The sequence below is a fragment of the Apostichopus japonicus genome, chromosome 17 (assembly GCF_037975245.1).
Source record: "Apostichopus japonicus isolate 1M-3 chromosome 17, ASM3797524v1, whole genome shotgun sequence".
Classification (NCBI taxonomy): domain Eukaryota; kingdom Metazoa; phylum Echinodermata; class Holothuroidea; order Aspidochirotida; family Stichopodidae; genus Apostichopus; species Apostichopus japonicus.
Window position 1 is genome coordinate 18,301,261 of NC_092577.1, and position 20,272 is coordinate 18,321,532.

At 40.6% G+C, this 20,272-nt stretch overlaps 1 protein-coding gene across 3 annotated transcripts; it reads left to right on the forward strand.

Annotated features, from left to right (window-relative positions):
• The first annotated feature begins 7,476 nt into the window (after positions 1-7,476).
• On the forward strand, positions 7,477-19,476 carry LOC139954676 (uncharacterized). Of its 3 annotated transcripts, XM_071954593.1 has the most exons (10): positions 7,477-7,822; positions 9,628-9,737; positions 12,521-12,754; positions 13,213-13,355; positions 14,407-14,491; positions 14,925-15,075; positions 15,927-16,108; positions 16,382-16,526; positions 16,955-17,080; positions 17,633-19,476. In XM_071954593.1, coding segments are annotated over exons 1-10 (1,248 nt in total). In that variant the 5' UTR covers positions 7,477-7,752; the 3' UTR covers positions 17,635-19,476. The 3 variants fall into 3 exon arrangements, with proteins under 3 accessions (XP_071810694.1, XP_071810695.1, XP_071810693.1); XM_071954594.1 differs by lacking the exon at positions 17,633-19,476 and having other exon boundaries at positions 7,477-8,164; positions 16,955-17,526; XM_071954592.1 differs by lacking the exon at positions 17,633-19,476 and having other exon boundaries at positions 16,955-17,526.
• The last annotated feature ends 796 nt before the right edge of the window (positions 19,477-20,272 follow it).

Sequence of the window (20,272 nt, forward strand, 5' to 3'; positions counted from 1 at the left end):
TTACAGATGTACAGAACATCCTTTAGAGGAACAGTACAGCACAGCATAGCGTTATGGCATGATGGATGTTTTGCAAGCAGATATAAGGGTTGGAACTGGAAGTATTTGTGTTGGATTGTTTCATTAATATATGTGTGCTTCTCTACTTTAAGTAAGATGATTGTCTTATTTCTTGTTCTCTAGTGAAAGCCATGGATTTGCATAGTGAACGTCGTTAACATGGATACGGACAATTTTGAAATACCTGATGTCAAAGCAGTTTCTCAGCCTATTTAAATACCATACATCAAGGACACAAGAGTGGACAATGGGAGTAACAAGTATCCAGAATGAAGATATCACAAGGCTTCAAGACAATTGAAGAAACTGTACCACGATATACGGCTTTCGTGGAGTGCAGACGTGTTTTTCGCTCTCGCATCTGATACAGCTACTTTCTTACCTTACTGTACTGTGCTGTACTTCCCGCCAGGCGGGTGTGTGCGTTTGTCGTATATAGTTATCGTATATCGTTTTCAGTTTGATTCCAAAATTGTTAAGTTAACCTTCACCGGTGAACAAGCGGTTCCACCGGTGCAAGTTTTTAGTATTTTAAAGAGTAAGGGTGTTGTTGTGCCTGGAGAGGTTGATGCGTTGCAAGCTCTCCAGGGTCGTAATACTTATGATGTACGTTTTACCAGTGACGTGACCCGGCAGAAGGGTGTCACGTTGATGAGTGGGGTTGAAGGTTTGACAGTTACTCCATACGAGTATGGGTAACTGTCATCCACGTAGGACTAGAGGTGCGTCAGGAACTTGTTTTAGGTCGGTTGCAACTGTTTTAGGTCGGTTTGGGGCTGTCAAGGCCATCAAAATGTGCTCCTACGCACAGGCCCCTGGGGTGTTGAACGGGCACCGACAGGTTCGGATCGACCTCAAGCAGGACATTCCCTCCTTCCTTTTTATTGCTGGGCATAAAGCTCACGTGCGTTACCCCGGTCAGCCCCGTACCTGCTTCAGGTGTGGGGAGACCGGGCACGAAGCCAAGGGATGCCCAAACAAAAAGTGAGGGCGCTGCCTTCGTCTTGGGCATGATACCTCTGCTTGCCCAAGCGAAGTTGTGTGCTCACTCTGTGGGAAGGAGGGGCATGTTTTTCGCGCTTGTCCTCTTATGTCTTTATGACAAAGAGTGGGGGTCAAGCAAAGGCGCCAAGTTGTGGCGCACCTACTGCCTCGGAGGAAGCTCCACGCAAGGAGGGGAAACCGGGTGAGGGTTCACCTCCCGCACCTGGTTCACCCTCCCCCGTAGTTGCAGACCCCAACCCCGTGCCCGCACCGAGAAAGTCTCCACCAGCTTCCCCCATCACCCCCGTGCCCGCACCGTCTCCACCACACAGCGAAGCGGACACGGGGTCTCCACCAGCTTCCCCCATCAACCTGTCCAGTTCCATCCCAAGTCCGCCGCCGGTATCGCCAGATCCGGAGACTCTGTCTGACGACGACGAGGTCGTCGGGTCTCCGGAGGCTATGTCTGACAGCGACTCCGGAGGCTCGGTGATCGTCGAGCCGAAACGTGCCACTGGGACGAGCTGGTACGACGAGATGGGGGAACCCTCTCTAAAAAGGTCGGCCTCAAGTGACGACTCGGACGACGATATGTCGTCTAGAGCGCGCTTGAAGCTTACAGAATCGTCGTCGGCGTAGTTTTGCCCCATTGCCCTCTCATGGCCCATACATTTTCAGTTGCCACTTTCAACGTGAATGGCATGAGGGATCATCGCAAGCGCAGTCGCATTTTCCAATATTGGAGGTCAATGGAGGTCGACTGCGTTTGCCTGCAAGAAACACATATTTTGGAAGATGTCCCTCTATGGGCTTATGAGTAGGGTGGTGGGCTGCATGCTTCGTTTGGTTCGTCTTCATCCTGTGGCACTGTCATCCTTCTGTCACCTCGTCAGGCGGGTTGTGCCACTAGAGTGGAGACGGATCACGAGGGCCGATTGGTTTGCATTCTTTTCAAGTATCCACAGGGTAACATCTCCCTCTGCAATGTGTATGCTCCCAATCGGCCTTCTGCTAGACGAGAATTTGTTAACACACTGCCTTCCGTTGTTCCTGGTAGTGCTCCATGTGTCATGGTCGGAGACTTTAACTGTGTCCCAGACTCGGGTCTTGACAGACTCGGGGCTTCTGTGTTTGCTAGTCCCGACGCTTGGATCACAGAATTGGACAGATTCACTTCGGCACACCTTTTAGCCGATGTCTGGAGGCATATGCACCCGTGTAGTACGGTGTATACGTGGGTGAGGCCTAACGGAGAAGATGCCTCCAGGATAGATCGAGTGTATGCGCCCGTGAGTTTTACATTTTCGGGTTGCGAGACGCTCAGCTGTCCGCTCTCTGACCATGACACTGTAGTAGCACGTTTTGTTTTGCCTTCCATTTTCCCCATCGGGCGGGGCGTATGGAAGCTTAACTGTCGGATTCTTGGCGAGGCAGAGTTCCGCCAGGGTTTCGAGACCAGGTACAAAGGATGGCAAACATTGAAGCCGGCCTTTGCTTCTACATCCCAATGGTGGGATGATGTCAAGTTGCGCATGAAACGCTACGCAATTCAGTATTGCGTGACCCGCGCACGGCGTCGAAGAGAAAAATTCTCGAAGCTGTGCGCGGAGGTGAAGTTTAGCGACCCTTTGGCTGTCATCGCTTTGCAGACTTATCTCGATGAAAAGTACCACGGTGCCCGCGTCAGGGCCCGTGTCGAAGCGGTGGAAGCCGAGGAGCGCCCTTCACTGAGGTTTTACCAGTCCGTTAGCTCATCGGCAGGTGACAGACGCGTCTCGTCTGTGCGCGCTACTGATGGGACCGTGGTTAGTGACCCTCACGGCATTGTCCGCGTATATAAAGAGTATTATTCGAGTTTGTTTACGCGTGGCAATGTCGACTTGTCGGCACAGGCTGATTTATTGAGGGGAATCACAAAAACCGTTCCCCACGATGTCAATGATATTTTTTGGGGGGGGGGCGAAATAACCACTGTTGAGCTTTGGAAGGCGCTTTCGAAGATGAAGAATGGCAAGTCCCCAAGTTCGGACGGGCTTCCGAGGGAGTTCTACCGAACCTTCTGGGCAATAATAGGACCCGACATCAGAGCCGTCTTCGAGGACGCCTTCCAAAACGGACTGTTAAACCAAAGTCAACGTCTGGGCTTGATTACTTTGCAGCCCAAGTCTGGGGACCCCTTGGATCCCCCGTAACAAGCGTCCGATCACCTTGTTAAATGTGGACTACAAGTTGCTGGCTAAGGCTTTGTGCAACCGCCTTGCACTGGCTATGCCGCATCTTGTGGGTGATCTCCAGACTTGTGCAGTGAAGGGTCATTGCATCCAGCAGAACTTGTGCTTGATGCGCGACTTGACCGACTTTGTTATTGAGCGTGATCTGCCATGTGCATTGGTGTCTCTGGACCAGCAGAAGGCCTTTGACATGGTGGATCGCGGTTTTGTAATGAATGTATTGGAGACGTTTCAGTTGCACCCAAATTTTCGTAAATGGATTTCTGTTTTGTATCAAGAAAGTTTCAGTTCTGTTACCGTAAATGGGTTTTGTTCGGAGGTTTTTAACGTAGAGAGGGGGGTGCGCCAGGGGTGCCCTCTGTCTCCATTACTTTATGTTTTGTTTAGCCAGTCCTTCTCTCGTCTTTTGGAAAGGGACTCCAGACTTGTTCCATTCGTTGTGCCAGGGGGTGCCAAAGTGAAATGCGCTCAATATGCAGATGACGTGACATGTGTTGTTTCGAGTCTGGGCTCCTTTCGCGCACTCTCGCAGGATTTATCTATTTTTTGAGAGAGCTACCGGGCGAAGTTGAATCCAGAAAAGACAAAGGGCCTTCGTCTTGGTAGCTGGAGATACAGAGACTTACCATTCGGTGCGTCGTGGTCGGATCAGAATATCAAAATTAATGGTATATGGTTCGGCTACGATGCACCTTGTGATGTCACCTGGAGCGAGAGGGCTGAGGTATTTGAGAGCAGACTCGAAACCTTTGGCACCCGCTGGCTTTCGATCTTGGGGAAAGTCACCGTTATTAATCGTTTCGTTTCGCCCATCTTGTGGTACCCGGGCGCGGTGTACCCAATTCCGCGTCGCGTCCTGGTGCGGTTTGAGAGGGCCAATTTTTCATTCATATGGTCTGTTGGTACAGAGCTGGTCAAGAGGGCGATATTGTACCAAAAACTGGAGAAGGGGGGACTAGGGGTGGTTCATCTGGGAAGTAAGTTAACTTGTTTGTTATTTAAGTAATTGTTTGTAGCCGTAACTGACCCAGGGTTGCCTTCTTCATATTTTGAACGTTTTTGGGGCGGGTTGCACTTGCGTCAATGGGTTCCGGCGCTGTTTAGCAACAGAGAACCGCATAGTAGCACACCAAGCAGAGTGGTGCGTGTCATTTGCTCCGCTCTTATTGAGTTGCCCCCTGTTGACCTGTCACGGCCGGCCCTCGTTCTCAGTTCCTTGCGGGATAGGGCCTTGAATGCAATTTTTGTACAGGGACGTCATCCTGTCGAAATATGGCGTTCGGTGCATTCAAGGCTGAATGGTTGCAGGCTCCGTGATCTTGCATGGAGAATTGCACACGGTGCCTTGGTGACCAATTTGAAAAGGTATCACTGGCGATTGGGTGATGGACTGTGCCCGAGGACCGGCTGTGACAGCTTAGAGAGTACTGCCCATGTTTTTTGGCATTGCCCCTTTGTTTTGAACTTGTGGGAGTGGTTTCAGTCCTGGACCGACCGTTTAACGGGAGACCGTTCCTGGTCGGTAGGACAGGGTTTTGTTTTATATGGATTAGATCCTCCAGTTTGTTCCGTTGCTGTGTTGCAGCGTATTATTTATGTTTGTTCTGTTGTAAAAAAACTTGTGATGTTGTTTTTAGGGGGAAATTTGCCAGTTGGCAGGCAGTCCTGGAGGCGGTGAAGTCTGACATTCGCCTTCAGGTTGAAGGCGATTTTCGCCGTTTATCTAGGGCTGCCTTTTTTGGACGGTGGTGTGCTGGGGAAGGGTGTTTTGTTTCGCTGCGTGCTGGTCGTCCTTTTGTAGTTTTTTAATATTTCAGTGGGGGGTTGGGCGTTTTGTCTGTACAGGTCGGTGAGCGTATGTACTTTTTTTGGCTCGCTTGACCTGAGGTTCGTTTGTAAGAATGGGATGGTTTGGTAGTGCCGTTTGGCCGTGACGTTTTGTATCCCGTATGACGGGTCACGTAAAAAGCACACTGTACCATAACAGATAACAACAAACTTGGTGTCTCAGTAAAATGAAGTTACTAAGCTAGTGCAATGTATCATAAGAATTTATCTTCTCTATGGTGTTAAACATTGATTGTTGTATTCAGTGCGTTATGTATCCTTCTCCTTTCTGTAGTATTTAGCATTGATTTGCATGATCATTCATAGTGTAAGTAAAACTACATAATTGATGTCATCAAAGTTACAACTGTGTCATATTATATAATCAACTAAATGATTGAATATTTGTTTCACTACATACTTTATTTACACTATTTGGCTTTCCATGATAGCAATATCTGATCTGTTTACGTACTGTAGTTTGTTCAGTCATACCAGTAGTTCTAATGTGACATTGATCTTGGGTTATTTATTGTTGGTACAGAATAACTTGTCTTGATTTTGTATTGTGTGAGATCAATTTAACATAATATATATTGTGATGTCATAGAGTGTTGAAGAGGTACTCTAACTTGCAGCTAGTAGTGATAAAACAGTTCATTCAGTGCTCTCATGATAACCCCAGTGGCAGATGGAGATAGCGGCAGATGGAGATGTTTGAAATGCAGGGGACATTATAGGGTCTTTTGAAGTTTTGGCAAACTTTCTTTTGCATGTAAGGCTGCTATACTTATCATGGAGAAGTTCCACAATGGAGGCATGGCGTCTCCGAGCCTTATTTGGGTATATGTTCTTGCATTCCGTATTTGGAACACTGCCCTACTATTGTTTGTATTGCTTCTAAAGTTAGTTAAGTCAGTATTGTAACATGTTTTTATTTTTAACACATTGATTGCATCTGTACAGTTCTATACATTCAGTTCAACTACAATAACCTTGAGCAGGGAAAACTGACCACTATCTCACTTGCATTTCTTAATGTTAAAGTGACCATATCCATACTTTAACCAAAGCATTTCTTCCATATTAGATAGTGTTTATCCATAGTAGGTTATAGGATATTTTAAAGGTAGGCTATGTAGTATTGGCCCCAATTTAGCATGCTATTATTGCTAGAATATTTCAAAAAAGAATGTTCCTAGAGGTCTTTACTTTCCAAATTGTTCTAAGGCATTCTAATTGAAAGCATAAGATGCCTGAATGTCCCAGTGAGGTAAATTTCCTGAAGGTGGTAATAAAACCAGTTTCAAAACTTTCACCAAAGATAACCATATTTGAATATCTGCTTTATTTAGGGCCAATACAGCATACTGTGGTCGAGAGTTGCCGTGGAAGCCACCATATGTTTGTAGTAATGCACATAACTACAAAGGCAGCCGGAGGAGTCCAGTTTACCCCTGTGCCGAAGGTCATTCATTTTTTTTTTTTTTTTTTGGAGAACACTTTAACCTTCCTAACCACAGACCTCCCAACTGACCTGCAATTCGCGGGTTGGACCCGCATTCTTACACATAAACCCGCTGACCCGCGCAAGTATACCAACAAAAATTGCATCTAATTTTGACTTAGCAACCATCATTTCTTTAGCATTTAGCATAATGGAGTTTAAACCTTTACAGCATCATTTCAACCTCAAATTAGGCTATATTTCATTTCATTGGGGCGAGCAGCGAACATTTTCATGCCACGGGCAAGAATGAATTATCACCTACTATTCAATTTATTTATGTTACACACCAAAAAATGCATATTTGTGAGAAAATTTTCGGTCATAAAACCCTTTTTAGGTGCCACCATTTTACATGTAGGCACCACCAGGATTCCACAAAAAAAATCAAAAGGGAAGGGGGGACACCCCCTCCCCATATAATTCGTGGCATGGACCAGCATTTGCCTTCTCAAGGTTGGGAGCTATGCAACCATACCATTAACGACATGTCTCTATAGGGGATTGCATCCTTAGGTAGCCATCCTGAGCTAGTGCGAATCAGCAAAGAGAGGTTGTGGATGCTACGCCTTCGCACCATTCAACCTCATGGGCTCAACATTCAGGAAGGACATGACTAACTGTTCTTCTTTCCCCCTCCGTCTCCCCTTGCCCCCTCCCCCCATCTTCTCAGAGCTTTTTCCATCTTTTTTTTTCTCCACACCTTTCTGTCTTTGTGCTTCTCCAGTTTATTCCCTACCCCTTCCCTTAATCCTCTCTCTGTCCTCCACTGTTTATCTCCTACCTCTCCTCTTCCCCCCATCCCTTGTCTACTAATCCCCTTACATCTATCTCTTTGTGTTCACCATGCTCATTACACACTAAGAACTGTTGGGCAAATTTAGTTGGGTAATAATTTTTTGGGCAAAAATTGCCCAACTCCTGAGAGTCAATTACTATGTTTGTAAGCAAAATGTTGCTTCATGCACTTAGCAAAGGGTTTGTGCCAAATAGTTGAGCACAAAGAGTGTTGCGTGCAACAAATTCGTTTGGCCTTCATTGTTCTGCACTGCAATCGCGCCATACCGTACCTGTGCGCAGTCTCAAGCTCCGAAAAGCAAACGGTGATTTGTCGTAATACTTGCTCTATGGCCGTAATTCATCATGTCAGAGCCTGAAGTCAAATCAATTCTCACCAGATGGGGAATGGATGAGCTAATAGAGACTTTTGAAGGTAGTTATTTGTAATTTCCTTCGCCAAAACCGTAAAACTATGCATGTGCGGCATACACGATTTTAACTTCCGTCCGTTGGCCTAACGCGAGGCTAGGTCGCCGTTACTATTTGTTGTAGGCATATACGTTAGCCTAGAAGTAGTAACAGTAACGTTTTAAATTTTAGCTTAGCAAGTAGGTATTATTAGTGTTAAGATGTAATGTGAAGTCTTATGTTATGAATATGATAATGGGCTAGGCTAGTACACAGAAACTGTGGTCACGCTCCACCGAAAGTATGCACCAAGGGCCTAGTCTTGGCCAGACATTTCGAACTCATTCTTTGTGATAGTGATGATTTGGTGAGCCTAACACCATGATTAGCCTAGGCCTAGTTACAGAGTTTTTACCAGTTGAAATGTTGCTTAGGCCTAGGTTGCAATTGAGACCTGTAATAGACTAGCTATGCTGGATTACTGGAGGTCCAACATAGGACCAGGCCTTAGCCCAGCCTACCGCAATTATGCTATATCCACCACTCAGTTATGGTTTAGCTATTTCCCTCTAGTCTTAATTATTGGGGAGGGGGTGTCCCATGCACGACCACTTTGTAAAGCTCAAGCCTGTATAACATTTCACCTAGGCCGACATTGTGTGAATGAAAAGGACAATTAACCGTTCTTCGAGTTCTTTAAGGAAAATCTGTAAGTTTAAAAATAAATCATGTACTTATTTGAAAACCGTTAAGTATTGTGAGTTGCTACAGTATTTCAATTCCCAATCAGTTTTCATCCTGTATGGCCTAGTCTGTTCCTCGATTTGATGTAAACATTTCTTTATTAAACTATCTAATTAGCAGCACAAATATAGTGTTTAGATTACATTGATACCTACTATGTACAGCAGTTTCGCTGTTGTACATCTAGCCTCAAAAGCGCAGCACAATAGGTACAGTGTAATCAAATAGAACTTGCATATTAAACTGAGACTGCTCTGTTTCATTGTTATGAATCTGCTGTGCGGCAAATAGTAACACGTACAATACTACAATAGCTGTAGGTTGGTTACGCGCAAAGTATGTTGGCGATTGTAGGCCTATGTAGGCTAACTATATGAACCGATGCATTATGAAAGTTTGTTATTGTAGTTTGCATGACTATCATGATAATAAGATTGGTTTTTGGAAAATTATAAGAAACTATTAAAAGTAGAATTTTGAATTTTCTATCAGGAATAGGCCTCTACGGTAGAGATTTGCCCGCACCAAATGGATATAAGATATACTTGTTACCTTTATTCTTGGTGGGCTTCTTGTACAAGCTACGGCTTCCAAGCCCTTCCACCATTTTCTCTCCGTAATTTCCATTATTTTTCTTTTATTTGAATTACTACTTATTATTTTCTTTGCATGGTATTGTCTTCACAGTCCTATTATTTTATAAACATTGTGAGAAAATGGAAAAATAAATGAATGAAATGAATAAAGCGCCGGGCGGGATTTTTTAATTATTGCCAGGCGGAAATTACTAGGGCTGGGTGGAGCCGCCCGACAGGGGCACATCTCTAGAAAAAAAATCGACAGCTGACAAGTTTGCTTGTTTTGATTTTTTATTCAGGAGTTGGCTTGTGCTCTGTTAGTATTTACAGGAATGGTGGTCTATGTTTTCTTTAATTTGCATTCAGTTGGTCTTTTAAAGCCACCTAGGTTACCAATTTCAAACATTGGTCAGTAGTTTTCTCAAATTGTTTTGATCACAATATTCACATAAATATAAATAGCTTTTAAAGTAATAATTGTTTTTTACTTGTTTGTTGTTTCTTTCAGACAATGAGATCGACCTTGAATCATTCAAACTTCTTGATGAAACTTCACTGAAAGAGCTGATTCCAAAAGTTGGGCTCCGTGTCAAGTTTGCCTACAGATTGAAAAGCTATGTTAGTATTATGACCACTGTTTCTGCATAAAATTACTTTACTACTTATAGTTACTATCATGTTATTAGTATGCTTCAAGTGTCTGGCTACATTACAAGTGGCAAGTGTAGAAGCTCTGCTTGGTCATTTAAAATACATACATGGCATTCATTCCGGAACTGGAACAAAACTAGTGTGCATGCAGGACAACTGCTATGCAACTTGTAACAAAGTATTTTGCTTCAAAAGGCATCTTTTAGAAATTCATTGCAGAGAAGAGACAAATGTTTCAAATTGTCATGGTGAAGTACATGCAATCGTTGCTGGTACTGGTCAACCAGAAATGCCTGCTGTTTGCTACATTGAGGACAGTTCAGGTGGGGATAATGATATAGGTGACATGGATCTTGATGAGCAGATTGAAGAAGACATGGATGTTGATGTTATTAGTGATGCAATAATTACCTTTATTGCAACACTTAAATCATACAATAGCATTCCCTACTCTGCATCAAATGAAATAGTGAATCAAGTTAGAGAGTTGTTGAAAACAGTTGTGATGACACTTAAAAAGAAAACAGAAAAAAACTTAAAGCACTTCAAACTGAGTTAGGATGGAAAGACAACCAAGTCCAAGAAATACTGAATTGTTTTCAAGGCATGGATCTATTTGCAGAACTTTCTTCCGAGTACAAGCAAATTAAATATTTGAAATTGAAGAATGCACTAGTGCTGCGAGAAGAGAAAATAATTGGCCAAAATTTTCAATCTGAAGTCAATAGGAATGATGGAGTGGCCATGCAAGTACTAAAAAATGACACATACCAATATGTTCCTCTTTCAAAGCTACTTAAAAGAACTTTGGAGCAACCAGGTGTAATGCCTTTGATTTTACAGCAGTGCATTACCCCCATACCAGGGGAAATAGCAACCTTCCTAGATGGCAAATTGGTGAAGAAGCAACCACCCATTGGGGACAATAATTGCCCTCAAATCAAATTGCTTTTGTATAGTGATGAGTTCGAAACTGCTAATCCTCTTGGATCTAAAAAATGCATGCATAAACTTTGTGCCTTCTACATAAACATTTTGAACTTGCCACAGGATCTCCAATGTAATCTGAACAATATACACTTACTTGCTCTTGTAAAATCAGCCATTCTTTCTGAATATGGAATGGATACAGTATTGTACCAAATCAAGGAAGATCTCCATGTTCTATATGAGCATGGTTTAGAATTGAATTGTCCTGACTATGCAGGTATTGTTAAACCCAAATTATTTCAGGTAATTGGTGATAATCTTGGACTCCATAACATGCTTGGTTTTGCTGGTAGTTTTTCCGCGAACTATTACTGCAGATTTTGTAAAGTTCACCGTATGAGAGCTGAAATTCTGTTACAAGAAGAATGCAATCTTCTCAGAAACAAGATTAGTTATGAAACAGACATAGCAGAGAACAACTTAAGTACAACTGGACTGTCTAGATCTTCAGTTTTAAATGAACTACCTTATTATCATGTATTGGAAAATGCATCTGTAGATGTTATGCATGACATTTTTGAGGGAATTGCTCCTCTCGAAGTTAAGCTGATTCTCAAGCAACTTATTGACAATGGTTCTTTCACTCTTGAAGAAATCAATGAAAGAATATCCTCTTTCAGTTATGGCTCCACCGATAAAAGAAATCAGCCAACTTTAATTCACCAAAATTCTCTCAGAAATCCCAGCGGATCAAGTGGTCAAACTGCATCACAAATGATGTGCCTTGTGTTTACCTTACCTCTTATTATTGGTGACAAGGTTATGGTGGATAGTGATGTGTGGGAATTATTGCTGATGCTTCTTGATATTATAAAATTAGTAATGTCAAGAACTGTTAGTTCCAGATAGGCATTTAATCCCGAAACATCATTTTCTTTTGCACTATCCACACTGCATTAGGCTCCTTGGCCCTCTCCAACAGTACAGTTCAATGCGCTTTGAAGCTAAACATAAGCAACTGAAACTATTTGCTAAGGTTCAAATAACTTTAGAAATATTGCTAAAACGTTAGCCTACAAGTACCAGGTTGCGCATGGTTTCAGCCTTTTGTTAAAGCCGCATATCAGGGATACTCAGAGTATGGCAATTTATGGTCAATCTGTTGTTGATTTAGACTTGTGTGAAAATGGGGACTATTTGCAGAAAATGTTGGGTATTCCAAGCAATGGTGATAACCATTTGCTGTTGTCTGTTAATTGTGTTGCATTTCATAGCTATGAATTCAGGAAAGGTGTCATTATTGTGACTGGTGTAAAAGACTCTGAGCCTGAATTTGCTCAAATTGACAAATTGTTTGTTTTGGAAGGAAAGGTTGTATTATTGCTAGATATTTGGGAAACACAATACTTTTATAGGCATTACCATGCCTATGCAGTGCTTCCGTCAACTGAGCAAAAAGTAATGGAGTTTGACAAAGTAAGGTCACAAAGGCCATTACATGTTTCAAAATCTAACAAAGTTGGAGACAACTTGTATTACATCATAACCCGTTCAAACAATTTTAGTTAATTTTATATGCTTTAGAATCATTACACATCATAGTAGCAATAAGCTGTTGTAAATAGGTTGTAGAATACATATGATTGTGATTTCAATTTCATTAAATGAAAACCACTGCAGATCGTTGCTCAGTGACTTCATAATCTTGGTTGACTTTGGCCATCCTACTGGCTTTGGTTGTCCTACAGTAGTATCCAACCCTACAGTATTAATTCATTCACGTGGGTCAATTGATGGGTTAACTTCACTGCTGTACACAGGTGGATTCAAACACGACTAGTAATGACTGTAATGCAGCTTTCTATGTGAAACCTAGCAGTGAAGATGATATCACAATTGAAATGGGACCCCCAAGTACTTCAATGCCTGATGGTACAAAAGTTCTGCATTCCCCAGGATCTAGAACAACAGATCCTGTATCCAGTGAAGAAAGTCCTTCAGGAGAGTCTTCAAGTTCTGCTTCATCAGATGGATTCCAGCCACGAATATACTTTGTAAGTTATAAAATTGAGCAGTTCTGCATTATTGCATGCTGTGTCTTTACTCTTGCCAAATCATACTTGGTAAACATGATCAGTGCCTTTTCAATTTGGCCAATGTTTAGCAAAGTGTCAATAATCTCACCAACAAAAAGCTCGTTGGGACAACCAAGCTGTTTTTTAAAATGAGACAATGAAAATGGTACTCAGTAGTGATTGTTCTCTTGTAATTGTTGACAATTGAATGTTCAATGACTTAGGTGATGTCTAGGTTGTAACTAAGATTGTCATTGATTGGGTCATGCTTCATTTGCCACGTAATTCATTCATGCTGATTCATGAATATATTTAACATCCTTACTTCAAATTGTTCAAAAAGTCTGTCAGATAGCCATTTCAACTTCTGCAATATGGTACTGTTCAGATCTTTTTTATAGGCCAAAACTTTAATGGTGTATGTCTTATCATTTCAGGATGTAATAAACATATTAAAGCTGAGTGCAAGGGGTCAGTCAGTGATAACAAGTATTAGAAAAGATGGATTGCTTACCCCAAGCAACAGGAGAATTCTTGTGGCTTCCTGTGTAGCTGAGCTGGTGCTTCGTTTTGGTCACAAGTAAGTATTATCCATACATTTTCATACAATTTGATGTCGTTACAATGTAATGTTAATTTTAGCACCCAAGACTAGTACCTGCCTCAAGACAAGATCTGCATGGTCTGGGTCTTAATTTTCCTTGTGCAGGTCTGAGTCTCAGACCTCAATGAATGTCATGGTTAACCAGTGTCGAGTAACTCATATCTGCAGCTAGATAAGCCTGATTTCAGACCGCTGTGACTTCAACAAATCAGTTACTTGTAACTCAGAAGGAGAAACCAAATTGACCTGGATGAGATTAGTCAACTTGGTAAAACTGAGGCAGGAGCATGGTGTGACAATTAACAAATCAGTGTTAAACAATGAAGATGGTGAACTCGTTTATTTTGGAATTATAGCTATACGTGACTACGTGTAAGTGCAAAAGACGTAGTAGATATGAATGCTTTAACTAGTAGATATGAATGCCTTAACTTCCAGAAGAAGTTGCCTAGTAGAATAGTTAAGCTTAACTCAGATATGATTCTGGACTTGATTTAATTTTCTGTGGACTTAGACTTAAACTCTGATTCGAAAAGTCTTGGACTGGGACTTCTTGATTCGGACTTGAACTGGACGTGGACTTGGATCTACTGGGCTCAATGTACAACATACAGTTTAAACAGTATTTTGCCTTAAGTGTGATTCGGGGGCATTTGTCAGGCACTAGGGAATCTGATCACATCCAAAGTTATTTGTCCTTTTTAAGAGGTAAGAGGATTTTGCTTTAGTGGCTTTATTGCATGCTTTATTAGAGTCTATGTCGTTATTAATTCCAATGCCTTTGAAGTATTCTCCAAACAACTGTCACCTCATGATTATAGGCCTTCAGCATGTACAGCAGAAACGATAAAAAGAAGAGCAGCTTAGGCTGGTGAAATTTGCTCTGGGCTAGGGCTTTGAAACATACACCGTTCCCATGGGGCAATACCTCGAACACCAATCACTTACGTCTATATTCCTACATGGTGAAAAACAGGTCCAAGCATCTCAACTATTTTTATGTAACTATGTTGTTTTAAATATACAGGCCATCATCATTCCAGAAGGAGTCTCTGGCAAAGGCAGTAGTGGTTGCATTTCCATGCTTGAAGGACTCAAGAGGCAGAGGACATGTTAGTGCCAGTATTTTATCTTCATATTTTTACTATCTGAATAACTGTTGGTAGTGCCTTATTTTTGTACTGGTGAATGGATTTTCATTCCCTTGAAGACTAATGAAAAATCCATTGTTGTGATCAGACATTTTCATCTGAGTTGACTGAGGGGGGCCAATGGATGTGTGTGTGTGGGGGGCAGTAGTTAGGAGAGTGCCACTATCTGTTGGTGCATATTGTACCCCCTGTGCTGGATTTGCCATAGGAAATATCCAAATAGACTCAAATTTTGCACCAAATGTGAGCATACTTACAAAACATCAAGTAATATTTGATAACCAGTGTCAAGTAAAAAGGGAATTATTGTAGTAAACACATTATTGCAGAATGTTTAACTTTTTGAAGGGATTGGGACAGTTAATTGTGAAATTGGTGGTATTTCATTTTGCAGGAGGCATTTTACACTAAAGGCACCAGTGGGAGACCAGCGAGCGGTTGGTTGGAAGAGCATCTTAAATACAGTAGAAAACGAGTGAAGAAATACAGCACAACTGAAGAAGCAACATCACCAGAAGGCAAGCATGATACTGATGAAGACACTGGTGAGTGTGAAACACTTGAGTAACTTAGTCAACAATGAATTGAAGGGCCCCTCACCAGTGGAGGGTAGGGGTGGGGGAATAAAGAAAGAACCTTGACAAGAAAGCATCATTGTGTAGCAAACTTGGGAAGTTCCATAGGTTTATGAAAGGTTTTGAACCCCTTGGGCTATAGGAGCTGTTAGGGAGTGTAGAGAATGAGAAAATTCACCCGCACTAGGCAGTTGAACATTTTCTAAATGTTTTGTTTTTATTCTCTTGGTAGATGGAGGGGGGTTCCAATTGGCTGGTCAATTTTTAGTGAACTTGTTGATATGTAAGGAAAGATTCATTGTGCTTCAAGAATAATGTTTCACACCAACACAGTTTTTTAATCCTGATGTTGATGCGTAAGGGTGGGGTGGAAGGGTTCAAAGTGGACTTGGGGATTTGAATGTTGGCACTCCATTAATGTTTGGAAAAAGCCCGGATGAATGAGCAAATAGGAGTAACCTGGTAGTGGGGTGTTAATACAAGAAAAAGTTTGTGCATTGAATTTCACTACATTCAGATCACATTGCTGTCTTCAAAAAGTAGAGTGACAATAAGAAATGCTTTCCTCAACCAATAGTATCTGTCAATTTCGGTGCTTACATTAAGTTTCATCACAACTTAGTTTTATAGGTTCGAAGTAAAAAGAAGCATATGCATTCATAGTGGCTTAAGTGTGCGTGTGTGTGTATGCTTGAGTATATGCATGTGTGTATGTGCTCAAGAGTAGAAGCTATCAGATCTAATGTTTAGTTGTAGGTGGACCATAGAACCCTATTATTACCTAATTGAAACTGCTATGCATTTTTGCATTCTGATTTCAGCTGATTCTGTGTCTGAGGAGGACACCCAAAAGATGAAGACGTGGCTTGAACATAATGAGCAGCCACGTGCTACTATGGAAGAGTACATGCTAAAGACAGCAAAGAGAAGACAGAGGTTGATCAAATCAAGAGGCTTCAAAGAAGCTCTTGTGGAGTATCCAAAGATACTACTTCCAGGCATGGTAAGTATTGAAAAATCAGCATATTGTAAATGTTACTAGGATGAATGGATTTGTTCATTAATTTCTACCTCTGCAGCTTATCTTTATTGATCTTGTTTCTCAATGCCTTTTTGCATTGGGTCTTTCTAGTGGTTTTGTGTGATTGACATTGCACTAACCTCAGCATTACGTCAGTGCAATCAGTGATTTACCAAATTATTTCCCATTCCATTCTCCAAATGCTCTCCTTTAGTGAATAGTTTTCTTTACTCTCCCTTTTTAATGTATATACAGATTGAACAAGATTTCCAGGTACTTCAACCAGAGTCAGCAGAAAAATTGTATGAGAAGTGGCCAGCTGTCTGCCCGGTTATTTTATCATATACAGAAAAGAACTTTCCAGGATGGATGAAAGAACTTCCTTGGGACTGCAAACTTTGTAAGTTGGATTAAGCATCACAAACCAGTAAAACAGTTTTGTGTTATGTTACCAAAGGAGAAAAATTTAGACAAACAGCTTTTGACTAATAGTATGAAGTATGTGTGTGTATGTGTGTGAGAAGAAGGATGTGATTTTAATAATGTCTATATTACCAATTGTAAAACCTTGGTAAATTCAAGGTTCATATGACACAGACAGGAGACACACACATTGAGCAATTCCCTTAATCAACTGCCTTTGACTTCTGTTTCAGCATATATTTTTCACCCCTAAAATTTTAGGTATCCCATCCCTGCAGTAAAATGGAAATGGCAACCCATGATTTAGGGCAGTGCACTCACGAGGGGTTTATGCAACTATTTTTAAAACCCTGCAAGTTTGTATAACAGTCTTAATGTACATATTTATTTTCTGCGTTTCGACAGTGACAGAAGAGGAACTTGGGATTTTTTGCTCTGCCATATGTATTTCAGAGTCGGCACAAGAGAAAGAAGGGCAAAGGATCTATGTCAGTGTCTGCCGGTGTAAAGGCATTCATAGACATCCGATCTGTAAGTATTGAATATTCATTCAGTTCATAGATGATGTAGGCTGGATATTTATACATATCTGTTGGCACCCTATGACCATATGAACCTACACTTGTGATATGCCACAAAATGTTGTTAAACCAAGATTTATCTTCAGACTGGTCCAGTATATCCCATACCCACAATATTTATAGCATTATTTGTTATTACACAGTTAGTAGATATTGATATGTCAAAGTCAACATCACAAGCTTTTTCAGATCTTTGATGGTATCATCGGTCAACAGGGGATATCATGAATTTTGGTGTCAAAAAATGTTTAGTATTGTCAATGTTTTTCTTTACAGTGATGTCTACTCAGTTGCCAATATCAGTAAGCAATTTGTCTGATATGCATTCATTTATGCTAATAACAAAACTTTATTATAGATATTGTGAAATAAATTATTGGCCAACCCTTTTTCCATCCTTATATCTGCCATAAGTCTGTTTGTCCATCTGTCTGTTGATCAGCTGTGTCTCTCTTTCAGTCAGCATTTATGTGAATGATTTATACATCCTTTATCATTACAGAACGTGACAAACATCAAGTCCTTTTCTGGAGATATAGATGAAACGGTACATCCACAGCCATTTACTGTAGTTCTTTGGGACTTAAAGCAGAAGTCTCGTCAATTTTTTGTGCTGATTGAGAGAAAGCCTCTTCCTGCAACCTCACTGCTGAAAGCCATTGACACATGCTTCAAGATGCACTTTGTGTTCGATATTGAGTATCAGCCTGACTGTGAGGTATCATGGCAATTTCTGCAAAGCATTATTTATGAGTTGAACACAGCTATCACAAAGGAAATAAGCTCTGTGAAGGCTTTCCGTGCCTATTACAACTTAATGTAAGATATTTTACCACCAGCTGCTATTACGTGTAACTGCCTGCATTGATAACCCTGTTCTACTGTGTTGGTTGTAACTTTTCTGTTGTAAGTTATATAATGGACTTTTGTTTGCTGTAATGATTAAGTTCACTTTTCATGAATATTATGTGTTAGTTGATCACTTTCATCCAACATGATTTGACTAGTTTGATGGTTAAGCTTGAATTGTTTACCTGAATATTATCATTAATATAGCAGTTGATTATGATTGAATAGCTTGATTGTGATATTATGTAACATTGTTTATGACTGATTGGTTTGGTTACCATTGCCTTGTTGGTACTGATTTATTATGTAAGCTACATGACTGACTAGTTTGACATCACAAATAATATGATAGTTAATTACAATTGATTAGCTTGATCAACAGTTAGCATAAAGATATTTCATGGGTTATTCATTGTAAGTTAGATCAATATAACATGTAATTACCATATAATGATTTATTTGTTTAACTACATGAGTGATTCAAGTCTTTGACCATCAGTAATATGGTGGGTTTTGTTGGTCAACATTGTTGTTTATTTGATTGGTTTCTTAATTAGTATGGTGTGAAATCATATTGTTGTTAGGTTTTTTGTCCTCAGATAGAGTGGTATTGATAAACTTGTCATTTTGATGAATTCTATATTTAGGCATAGATACTTTATATGACGTATACAGTATATCATAAGTCATATGACATCAGCAGAGGGTATAAAAACTTTGGTACTCTGCCTGTACATGAAGGGATTGCAAAGTCAAGAAGCATTTGGATATATAGCTCAATCTCAAAAGCCCTCCATGTATTGTGTTCCAGGCCCTGAGATTTTCCTGACTTAGCATGCAATGAAAATTTAATTGGAACGATTAAGATATGTTTGTTAAAACTGTGACTTACCATCTACCACCCCCTGAAAAACAAACAGTTATAATAATAAGAACAACAACGATATTATAGGGTTTATATTAGCTTTTTCAATTAAATAGAGTAGTGAAAGGGATTACCTCACTTTGAACAGGAATTTCATTAAAATCATCAACCTCTTGCCATGTTAGTCAAGATTTCAGGCCTGGTTTACTTGCAAACTCTACAAAATTTACAGGCTATATTTTACAGTACGGTATGATAACAATTTCTATTTTTTTGGTATCACACTTTTGCCTGTTCAATTTAAACCCAAGTGATAAATTCTTTTGGGGAATGTTTATGTAATCATATTATATATGTGCAGATAAACTTAAAACTTATATCACAAGATAGAAAACAAAAGAATAAGTAACTGCAAGAGAAATTGTATAAATTGCCAAATGTGCTTAAGAGAAAGTGAAAAATAAAGCAGTTTGCGAATCAGAAACTTACTTTGGTCTATTCTGTGATTTGATTTGCATGTTTGTTATTGTTGTATAATCTAAAAATCAACTGTAGCAAAAAGTGACCAACATTGGAGAATATAATAGTGCTAGAAATTGGGGAAACATAGCACGTAAGAATGATTAGCACTTTTTGCTGAACTGTGTTTAGCACAGGTTTTTCCTAAACTTTTTGGTAAAAATTTTCATAAATATTGGGTAAATGTGACATTGCCCATAGTTTAGCAACTCAAGTTTTGCCCAATTTTTAAGAAAAATGTTACCCAAAAGTTTAGGAAAAACCTGTGCTAAACACAGTTAAGCAAAGAATGCTAAAAAAGTTTCACGTGCTATGTTTCCCCAATTTCTAGTAATTATATTCTTCAATGTTGGGCAATTTTTGCTACATCGTTCTTAGCGTGTAACCTGTCTGTATTATGTGCGTGTTTTTTCTACACAGGCTCTCTAGTGGATAAGCTGTTTGCTCAGTTTTATTTTATTTTGAACTCAAGTATGGAAGAACGTTAGGCCAGAAGCAAGTCGTTTCGTCAAATAAAAGTACATAAGTCAGTCACATGTTTATAGAGAATTACACGACGAAACTATTCGCATTTTATTTCTACAGCAATTTCTCCAACAAAAATCGGCAGCACGGGATCATACGGCCCATATGACTCCTTCCGTAACAACTACCTGCTTCTACGAGCTGGTATAGCGTTTTCCCAGCAGTACAATATGCACTGTTCCATATAGCCAATCGAAAAATTGCGTACATAACAAGTGGAAAGAAACTCGCATAGCTAGCACACAGTACAATTACACAGTATGCCTATAGGTTACGCAACACTGTGAGCGGCGAATCTCCGAAACCTGATACCTTCGCGGTAGCGATACCCATTTGCGTATGCTGTTTATAGCTAAGGATAACAATGCCATATTACAGAAATTA

What these genes read in the sequence shown, in the direction of transcription:
- LOC139954676 (XM_071954592.1), top strand. Translation starts at nt 7,753, where the DNA reads ATGTCAGAGCCTGAAGTCAAATCAATTCTCACCAGATGGGGAATGGAT. An exon ending in CCTACAGATTGAAAAGCTAT is followed by an intron (nt 9,738 to 12,520) that starts GTTAGTATTATG and finishes TGCTGTACACAG; the next exon opens with GTGGATTCAAACACGACTAG. An exon ending in GTGCTTCGTTTTGGTCACAA is followed by an intron (nt 13,356 to 14,406) that starts GTAAGTATTATC and finishes TTAAATATACAG; the next exon opens with GCCATCATCATTCCAGAAGG.